The sequence below is a fragment of the Calonectris borealis genome, chromosome 1 (genome assembly GCF_964195595.1).
Source record: "Calonectris borealis chromosome 1, bCalBor7.hap1.2, whole genome shotgun sequence".
NCBI lineage: Eukaryota > Metazoa > Chordata > Aves > Procellariiformes > Procellariidae > Calonectris > Calonectris borealis.
In genome coordinates, this window is record NC_134312.1 from 189,479,393 (window position 1) to 189,490,037 (window position 10,645).

The 10,645-nt window shown below is 44.9% G+C and overlaps 1 protein-coding gene across 2 annotated transcripts; it reads left to right on the plus strand.

Annotated features, from left to right (window-relative positions):
• The first annotated feature begins 1,769 nt into the window (after positions 1-1,769).
• CYSLTR2 (cysteinyl leukotriene receptor 2) lies at positions 1,770-10,444 on the plus strand. Of its 2 annotated transcripts, XM_075139603.1 has the most exons (3): positions 1,770-1,914; positions 4,651-4,755; positions 7,179-10,444. In XM_075139603.1, exon 3 carries the CDS (start codon positions 7,205-7,207, stop codon positions 8,135-8,137), a length of 933 nt encoding a protein of 310 aa, XP_074995704.1. In that variant the 5' UTR covers positions 1,770-1,914; positions 4,651-4,755; positions 7,179-7,204; the 3' UTR covers positions 8,138-10,444. The 2 variants fall into 2 exon arrangements, with proteins under 2 accessions (XP_074995704.1, XP_074995705.1); XM_075139604.1 differs by lacking the exon at positions 4,651-4,755.
• The last annotated feature ends 201 nt before the right edge of the window (positions 10,445-10,645 follow it).

A 10,645-nucleotide genomic window follows, 5' to 3' on the forward strand; every position in this document is an offset into this window, starting at 1 on the left:
GGTTATGTGATAGAGATGTCATGTGATGGAGATGTCATCAGGTTGCTACTGCAATGCCTAAATTAGTCTCTGCCAGTTGCAGATAACATGCAGTCTGAGTTACTGGGGCATCTCCCGAGTGAATGTCGAGGCCATAGCTGTCCTCAGCCCATGGCCTCACTGGCTGAAGTGGTCACACCCCTTGCTGCTCCCTGCTGCACATCACGGCTTCCTCCCAAAGGACTCATCTGCCCACCGAGCTGCTCATGGGGTCATTTCTACCCTGCTTCAGTCCGCATGGGCTGGGTGAGCAGACACCTCCTGTTTCAGGTGTCTACGATGCCTCAGTGACCAAACTGAGGATTAGGGACGTGCACACAAGCCGCTCTGCAGGCAGTCCTTGGCAGATAGGGAAACAGCTGGGATGGCAACCAAAGCGGCCAGCGCAACCACAGCTGGAAGAGGACACCTATCCACGGGCCTAGGTGCCACGAGAGCTGGCAGTGTCTAAGTTAGTCACCAGTGGAGTGGTCTCAGGAGGGTCCTAATTCACATCACGCTGTACCTTGAAAATTCACTTGATGTGGATCTCTATCAGGAGCTTTTTAAGCTTACTTTGCACTGTCAATGGAAATGTAGGCAAATGTTCAAAAACACCATTCATGGATTTTTGTGCTCACCCTAGAGACTGAAGGTGTTAGACTAGTTCCTAGCTAAGCTGGTTTTCTATGTCCTTTTTTAGCCCCATGCTAAAAAAAACCACCCACGGAGCTGCTTGCAAACTATATGTACCTCCTCCCCGGGGGTAGGGATTTGTGACCTCTGGTGACTGCACGTTGCCACCATGAACCCGCATGGGGTGCACACCCAGAGGACTATTTCGCCTGTTCTCAAGTCCATGTGTATAACCAGAGTGAAGAGCCCTTGCGACAAATAAGAATTGGGCACAAGTGGCCGATGGAGGAGAAATTACAAATGTGATTATCTGAAGGGCTTTGGGGCATAGACAACTATAAATGTGGGTGGTGAGGAGGTTTTTTGTGAGAGTCCCCCTCTGCCAAGCCGTGTGTGGATTCCTAACCTGCTGCCGATATGAAATCTAACACAGCAGCCAGAAAGCACTTGAATGCGTCTGGTCCGCCTGCATGTGCTGACAGCACAGAAGACGAATAACCAAGCTGTTATACCTATAGTATGTATAGATACCTATTTCACAACTGCAGTGGACTAGGAGCACCCATCTGTGCAGTGCAGTGCACCGAGAAGTGTTAAGGGGGAGTAAGGCATTCACTGCAGCCACTTGTTCATGACCTAACAGAGCTATGTATTACATTCCTATCAAAATTGAAGGAAAATTAGTCCCTCAGCTCTGTAAACTCAGCCTCGAGCTATGAGCTGAATGAGATTATGCATCGATTCCTAGCAGCCTGCTTACAATTTTGTAATTGTGATTTCTACATGAAAAGACTGGGAAGTACCCCCGGCATGTGCCCTCTCCATAATTCCAAGAACTACATTTCTAACGGTCCATGCGAGCTTATACGGGGATCTCCTCTAATATTTTGAGCAACCCTGATTATTGAAAGCACATATATAGAAGTGTGGGTCCAAATACAGAAATACAGAAAGCTTCCCACCATGCCACGTAGCTGCAGAGCCTCTTTCATTGGTTGAAAATTATGAAAGATTGCCATGTGATTGCTAGCACCACTCCTTGAGCTGAGAACATTTCTCTTTTAAGAAGATGTAAGATCTTTTAATCAGGATTTACTGCCCTTTCCTACTACTCATGGCTTTTCTGTGGCTTTTGCATAAATAGCACTTGGGTTTTGCTTCAAGTTTTTGTGTTCTTCCTTTCCACTAACAAAACTGAAAGTTGTGAGCAACAGCAAGCAGAAGGAAATACTGAATACACCAGAAGGCACACGAGCTGAGGTAGGACAAGATTTCTCTGCTTTTTCTGATGTAGATAAAAAAGGTTGCAATAATTAAAATAGAACCTACTTCTATTTCTTATTACTCACAGTAAGCTTTATATTTGCCAGAAGCTGCGATCATTGACTAAACATGTCTTTGACAAAGCCGGTCTTGAGATTTTTTTTTTGGCAGAAAAAAAGAGTGGATTTATGTATCTAGGAATGTTTGCCAGATGTAGGATAACAATCAAGTTGTGGATCTGATTAAGTGTGTCTCGTTTTTTAACTAGATGAAAAATATATATTTGGTTGATGATGGCAAACTTTTAAAATAAAAGGTGTTAAAGGTCAGACTTTTGATTTTTTAAAAATTATTATTGTGCATGTAGAAAGGTTAATAAAATGTCAAGTTTTGATGAATTCAGTGTTAATTCTAAATATTACATTCTATTACATTTACTCTTGGTAATGCTGCTCCTGAAACACAAAGTGAATGCTAGAAAAAAAGCCAATGGGAACTTTAAAAAAACATGAGAACTTCAATTTTTCTCAGAAGTGCAGTGGCAAATGCAAGTGATCTCCTATACAGCAGTGATATCACAACTGCCTTCCTGTTTGGGTAATGAACATGAGACTGTGGTGTCCGGGATCCTCTTCAGATAGAGCGTTATTGTGATAGATGCACAGGCCATCTCTTTTTCCAGGCATAAGAGGTTCTATATATTTATCTCTTAACATAGTGAAGAACTATATTTTGAATGAACAGCTTGATTTCCCTATTTAACTTTGCATATGCAAAACACCTTATTAAAAATAGGTTCTTTGGTAGTTCCTCATGTTATAGTGAAATCCAGGATCAGCAGTTTGGAAACGGAGAGTTTCATGTTTACACCTTTAGCGGCAGTAGAGGTTTCATATTTACACCTTTAGCAGCAGCACCCTCCACCACACCTCTCCAAAAGGAGCATGTCCTTCTGTCCAGGCACAGCATAGAAATCAATCCCAGAGTTTGATGGTGCAGAGCTTTGTGGATAAATGCAACTGTATAAATGCATATATAACCATATATACATATAAAATGACCACTGGGCCCCCTTTGTCCATCATCCTCACAGCCCTTCAGCGGGTGAGTGGGGCAGGATCTCCCTTGTCAGAAGACGTGCTGACTCTTTCTCAGCAGACTGGTGTTTCAATGAGCTCAGTGCCTTCATTCTTCATTACAGACCCCCCGCAACATACGAGAGGTAGAAATCGGTCTCAGCAGTCGGTAGCTCCCAGCACTGAGATGACCGACTCGTGGCCCTCAAGCTGCCCTCTCAAGCCCTTCCTGTAGATGAGAGCTGCAGTGGTGACATGCCAGTCTCCTGGCACAACACCTGATTGTAGTGGTGGGTTAAGTGCCTTGGCCAGCAGTCTCACAGTTGAGATCCTTTGGGATACTTGTATGAATGCCATCTGGTCCTGATTATTTACTGGCCTCTCACTTATTTTGTCGGTTTAATACTTCCTGCGCGCATCCCTCGAGTGGAGCTGGCTCCTCTGACATGTTTGCTGCATCGAGCATGAAAATACCCCAACATCTTTGGCAGTTTCTCTGCTCTGGTCTTGTTGTCCCTAAGAGATCTTTTGCCATCAGGCAGCCCTGTTTTTCTAAACAGTCCCCAAAATCATGTAGGTTTCTTCCTTCTGGGACGGCTTCTCTGTCCCACAACACTGCCGAACCTAGCTCTACTGTGATTTCCAGTACAGGGCTCCCTCCACCAAAAACTGCTAGACCTAGGACTTGTGCAGCGCTAAAGATGAAATGTAGAATAGCATCTTGTGTTGTGGATTAGTTTGCAGGACTAATTATTCTAGGGATCAGGCATTTGTTGCATATAGACATTATATCTTGTTCTGCTGCAGCATCTTTATAAAGGCACCCAAAATCTCCTGCTATTGCTACCTGCTTTCAGCTTCCTGCTCTCACTTAGCATTTTCTGATGACTATCATCATCATGATGAGGAGTTTGGTAATGTATTCCTAACACTCTGTTTTTATTATTAGAGTATGGGCTGTCTGCCTACAAGGACTCTGTAGTGCTTCTCTTCAGCCATAATATTTTTATGCTGTTGCAAGTTATATAGTCCTTCATGCACAGAGCCACTCCTCCACCTGCGCGTCCTCCACTGTCATTACCATAAAGCTGGTAGCATGGCAACACAGCTTCCCATGGATTATCCTCTCTCCTACAGGTCTAAGAGGTTCCCCTTGCACCAGGGTTGTTGTCTCATGCCAAGCCTTCCAGCTCCCCCATCTCATTTTGGGCTTTGAGCACCAGTGCAGAATTACATGTAAGATTTGCTTTTGCTCAGTCACTCAAGATAGCACGTGCCAGCCAACTGGATTTGTGGGCAGTTGTATTTGCCTTCCCTAATTATTGCAGTCCGGCTTTATTTCCCTGCTGGTCTTATCAGAGGTGCACTGGATGTCAGTTCACTGCCCTCGCAGGTCTCATCAGTCCAGCCCACTTGCTCTCTCATGCCCGTCAGCTCCCCTATTGCTTCTAGTTAAAAACCCCTCTGCAAACCTTTCATTCTGCAGCGCCAGCAGCCTGGCTCCACTCTGGGTACAGTGCAGTCTCTCATTTCTGTATTGCTTGCCTTTATCCCAAAAGATCCCTCAGTTCCTTACATACCTAAATTTTGCCTCTCTACTGTCTCATCCATGCACTGTAAGACTGGGGCTGACGTGAGCTTCTCTTTTGCCCTGTAGCTGAGCCCCAAAGATCCCAACTTCATCCCTGGTGCCCACAATGACCACAGTCACCACCGGCTCCTCTGCCACACCCCCAAGAGATCTGCACAGACATCTCATGAGGTCTGCTCCTGGTGAGCCACTCTTGTCTCGAGACAGCCACCCTTGTCCCTCTACATCCCCAGCCCCTTGCCCTGCACACACTTGCACAAAACTTGCTCTGGGCAGGTGGCCGTACATGTCGCACGCTCGCAGTTTATGGGGTAGCCCCCACTCTGCTGCTAGACTGCTATCAGCATCCTGAGCTTAAAATCTTATAGTTTTGGGGCACTTTTATTAGCTCAGCAGGGCTTTGAATTTGTCCACGCTCCATCCTGATTTGACTCCTCTAACTCACAGTTTTCATACACAACAGGAATGCTTCAACAGGTGGCAGATCTCTTCACTGATGTTTTGGGGTTATGCTTGGGCCATAGCAAAACGCAGTCAAAAGGGCTCTTTCCTTCACAGTACCTCGGGCTGTGATGTTTCGCTGCAAAATGGGGAGATCAGATTCAATCAGGAGAAAAGCTGGTCCTTGATCCCACACAGAAAACTTGTATGTCAGACAGTCACTTTGTACAGGAAACCAAAACCGTTCAAAACTCCTCTGATTGCAAAAGATTTGTTCTTAGGAAGTGTACCTTGTCTCTCCCCTCCATGAGGAAAGAGGATCTCAAATGAGGAGGAGAATTCCTTTAGGAGCATGTGTTTACTGAGTCTGGAGCATTGCTGAGCCCCAATATCCATTTTGCTCACTTCTAGTCTTCAGTGCTCCTAAGCTCAATAGATATTATTATCTTTATTTTCTGGAGGGATAATTTCAGGCACTGCAAAGATGGGTATGACGTCAGTGTGAGCAAATGTCCCCCTTCCCTGAGCCACCATGCTCCCATCTCGCAACAGGGGGATAAGTCCTGCTCCTTGGGAGCCCAGCCCAGAGGTCACGCTTCCCATGCTCCCCGTCGCAGTGGGGCCAGATAAAAGACGACTGCTGGGGCACATCTGGTTGCTATATTAAGGGATCCAGATGGACTCTGAGACACCGCCCTGAAGATACCATGAGCTGCTCTGAACATAGCTCAGGCTCCCCCACTATAGCTTGAGTTCGCAAATTCGCTCCTGTTTAGAGCGCACTGGGAATACCGCAATGGGTAACTGGGAGTCCAGAGCACCCAAATCTAGAGCCTATGTTTCCCCCTAGGCAGACTCCACCTGTGCAAATAAATTAATTTCAGATCGTGGAGCCAGTGAGGTCCAGAATAAGAGATAAGATGCAGTCATGTACCATGGACCCATTATCACTCCCACTGGGGCAAATTAAAAGCTTCTTTTTTGTGCATCTAGAAATGCCATGTAGTTCTGGTTTTTAGGCTAAAATTTTCCATGCTCCATCTCTAGAATATGTTGGCAGATGCAGAGAGGGAATTACTTGCCACTATTAAACAAGCAACAATACTGAAACCTTCCTTTCAAAATACTACTAGCTGCAGGTCAGCTGAGAGAAGAAATCGGGAGTTCAGCAAGGAAATCGACTCTAATGAGAAAAAAAATATTATTTAGAGTGTTTTAGTGATAAGTGGTTTTGATTTGATTTATTGGTTTTTGATTGAATTATAGCCTCATAGGAGGAAAAATGTCACTCTCCGTGAACACAGCCCATTTTCTCACAGGCCATTTTCAGTAGGGCTGCAAATGTGGGCTGCCCTGGAAGCTGCAGTACAAGTAGACGACTGATGCAGAGCAGTTGAGCACAAAAAGGGTGAGAAAGTGGTAAATGAAGCAAAGGCCCCACAAAAAGAGACATAGAAAGACATCAGAAACTTAAAGGAAAGAAGTAAGACAGTGTAAGGAGGAGGGAGTTAAAAAACGAACGATGCATAGTATTTATGCAATGTTTAAGGTCAAAACGTCCTTAATTTATAGGTTTGGAGGTACATCAATATACTCGGTATATTGAGATATATTAATATATTGCTCGGGAAAGTTCAGTGACATGCTGCCAACAGCAGACAATGTACCAGAAAAAATTTCACTACTTACAATCAGCAAATTCAGTTATTTTGGCTTTTCGTCCTAATCTGAAACTCTGACTTACCAGTGGACAGTGATTTCTTTTCTGATCAGGTTTTGATGTCCCCATAACTGGGGACTCAAGAGCTTCCTACTACAAAATGGCTGACAGGAAGTTGGCTTGTTTTGCAGAGAGATCAGAGAATGCCATTAAAACACACACATAGCACTCACCTTGAAAAGGCAGCACTTGCATAGATTGAGACAAGAACCAGCTGCTGTAATACTGAAACTGTTTAGAGATGACTTGGGGCTTTACGCCTTGAGATGTGTATTTACTGGGACATCACAAGTGATTACTCATTAACAAACCTTTACTTTCCACTGCCCTCTGCATCTTGCAATTTCTGCCCTCAGCGAAATAGTCCTGAATAGCTGAACTCTCTGCCTGGCCTGTAACCCAGCACTCACACCACTTCTTTTTACTTTGGCAGAAAGACGGAGAGCCTGGCTCTAGACTATGAATATTTCCGAGATGGCACTAGACAACAACTTCACCAACAGCTCCTACAACTGTACGATTGACGGCTTCAAGCAAGTCATTTATCCCATCATGTATCTCTTTATCTTCTTCCTGGGTGTTGTTGGAAATGGCCTCTCCATTTATGTTTTCTTCCAGCCTTCGCAGAGGAAGACCTCAGTAAACATTTACATGCAGAACTTGGCTGTTTCGGATCTCATGTTTGTGAGCACTTTGCCCTTTCGGGCCACATATTTCCTGTTGGGATCACGTTGGATATTTGGTGATATCGTCTGCAGGATCATGACTTACACCTTGTACGTGAACATGTACTGCAGCATTTATTTTCTCACCGTGCTCAGCGTGGTTCGTTTCATAGCCATCGTCTACCCGTTCCAACACTTGAAAGTAACCAACATGAAGTATGCCAGGATAACATGCGCAGCCATATGGGTCTTCGTGCTGGCAGCCGCCAGCCCTCTGTTAAGCAAGGGAATTGCTGGGTACAGCAACCCAGCCAAGTGTTTGGACCTCCACCCTTCCAGCACACACAGGCTCCTCATAATGAACAGTTTTGTCCTCATCGTGGGCTTCATTCTGCCATTTTGCACAATTATTGTCTGCTACGTCTTTGCAATCAAAGTGTTGCTCAAGTCCAAGACTCCACAGCGCAAGAAGGCAGTCTGTCACAAGAAGGCACTGTCAACCATCATCATCACTCTCATCCTCTTCCTCCTCTGTTTCCTGCCGTATCACATACTGCGAACTGTTCACCTGATGCGCAGCAGCTGCAGCCAGGCCAGCCTGCCCATGCACAAAGCACTGGTGGTTGCTCTCTGCCTTGCTTCCATGAACAGCTGCCTCGATCCTGTCCTCTATTACTTTGCTGCTGAAAATTTCAAAGCAAGAATCAGAAGTTTGTACCGCAGGTAGCTGATGCAGAATTGCGAAATGCTATATATACGGTCCCAATGGGACATCTAGACTGGGTCCATACTATTCAATGGCAGAGGCTGTGTGGTGCTAGCCAGCCTGCAGCCACGCTGCTCAGTGCCAGGCACTTCTAGAGCAAAAGTGTCTTGGAGAGAGCTCATTGGGGATGGCCAAAACTGAGGCAGGATGATCAGAGGTCAGGTGCCTGGGTGTGATCCCTGGTCCTCTTCTATTTAGCAGTGTAGATATACCTCTAGTGTTCACCCTTCCCAGGACAAGAGACTGAAAGGGATTTACCTTGCTACTAGAGCCCATTTACTTCATTTCACAATACTCAACCAGTGACTTGAAGAGAAACTACTCATCTGACCTCCCCTATGTCTGAACCTCTCTGAGCTCCATTTCCCTGTGTGTGCAGAGGTGCACGGTTCAGACACTGTGGTGCGCAACAGCTTCATAGTGCCCTGCCAGTTCCCTTCGCAAACACCAGCCAAAGGTTTGCACATAACAGAAATGTAAAGCATCACTGATGATACTTTCTGCTGAGGCTGACTTACAAAGCAGGCAGAGAGCCAAACAGGACCCGGCACTGGCTCAGGCTGTTCAGAATGTACTAACATTTCTAAATTTTCTGCTCTGAGAAGGCCACCGAGGTATTTTGCTTAACATTTCACTGATTGTCAAGTGAGATAATGATTTTGAGCAAAGGGCATTGGCATGGAGCGCTATGAGTAAGATGACTGCTGGCCGCCAGGGCAGGATGTGGGCGCACGGAGCACCTGGCTGCACCCTGCAGCTCTTCGCGTGTGTGCCGATTCCTTTGAGGCCATTGCAACACTTGTTTTTACTCTCAGCGTTGCCAGTGCTTTTCTGAAAGCCGAGGTTAGGCAGCTCAGTCCTCAGTCAGGGATCCAGAGACAAACTTTTAAAATTATTTTGGTCCAAACGTGTAGCTGGGGAGTGGTTTCCTCTGCACAGGTAAACCAGTCTGACAGCGAACTGCTTCCAAAGGCATCCCTAATCCCTCACCTCCTGCCTGCTCCGAGGAGGAAACTGGTCCCTTTTTTTCATAGGATTAACTTCCAGTTGCTTTGAACTCCCTGACCAATACGCACCAATGCAACAGGGAAGCACTAAGCCAGGAACAGGAGAAAGACGCGTGGCAGAGGAGGAAGAGGAGGGCAGTTTTAGAAAGCAATGGGGAGCTACCCCTGTGTGTACTTTGGAAAATCTCACCAAATGGCTGCCTGCATTTTTAAGTCTCTGAATATCTTCTAAAATACATTTCCTAAAAATCAAACTGCTTGCAATTAAGTGAAAACAAGCTCCAAACTCAGTTTGACCACATTTAGATTTTGTTTTTAATTACGTCATTTTTAAATTAAAAAAGACAAGAAGTTTTGTCATATTTTCCAGGAAAGCAGCCTGTTCCATATGACTAACAAACATACTGAAAGCCCTCCCTCCCTGTGAAATCCACCCAAAGGAAGGTTTCTGTCAGTGAAGATACTTTCTCAATGCTCTGAACTTTTTTGGAGAAAGCACTGTATAAACTGAAAGTTATTGCTCCCAAACAAAAATAACTGCAGCTAGCTTTTTTCAGCTCTGTCTGAAATATGCAGAAAACAAATCATTGATGGTCAGGTGGAAAAGTACTTGGCAAATCACTGGGAAAGTCACTTTTTTCTTGGCTATCTAAGGGTTATGTTCAAATGCAGACTCAATCTATTTCAGTCACTTTATGCTACCTTTGATGTAAGCTCAGAGTTTTATCATAAGTCTTCACTAAAGTTCATGCTCCAAATCCTTATTTCAGTAACTCAGTGGCGTACCTGAGAGCTGACCTAATGATGCCATGTGAATTCCTGCAGCGCTTGGTCCCATGCTATTGAAGGAAAAGGGAATATTACCACTGGTTTGCAATGGGAATGGGATCGAGATGGTAGCCTGTGCAGAGGGATAGCGGACAAATAATTGGAAGGAAGGGGACAAACTCTTTTTCCACGTTTTTTCCCTGTCAGGAGTAAACCTGAGCAGGGACAAGTGACAATCCTGGAACCTCTGACGAGATACTGTACACCTTAAATACTACAAGGGAATGGAAAAAATTAGCCACAGTCTAATCTCATTAACATGTTTTTGTCTGTATCCATCCAAATGCACCCTATTATCAGATAATTTTGCATCTAGAGGATATATGTATCTCACTTATGAGGTCACTTTTTTTTTCTATTGACCGTGCTACAACTTTGTTAGCAATTGAATTAACTGTCAAACCTGTGTTTTAATAAACTAGATTTACTAGTTGCTGAAGATATGTTTTTTATTGATTGCACGGCTAACAAGGAATTTCCTCAGAGTACAGGAGGAGAAAGACCAAGAAACAGATATCGAGTTTCTGTAAGTGGGCCAACATTTCACAAGGGAGAAATGTCTTTGGAGGTCTGAGAGCATCCTGCTGCCTTCTTCACTTCGCCAGCAAAATAGTGGGGAACATCAGTCAAAATC

Coding starts and splice junctions, on each gene's coding strand:
- CYSLTR2 (XM_075139603.1), top strand. CDS start 7,205: ATGAATATTTCCGAGATGGCACTAGACAACAACTTCACCAACAGCTCC.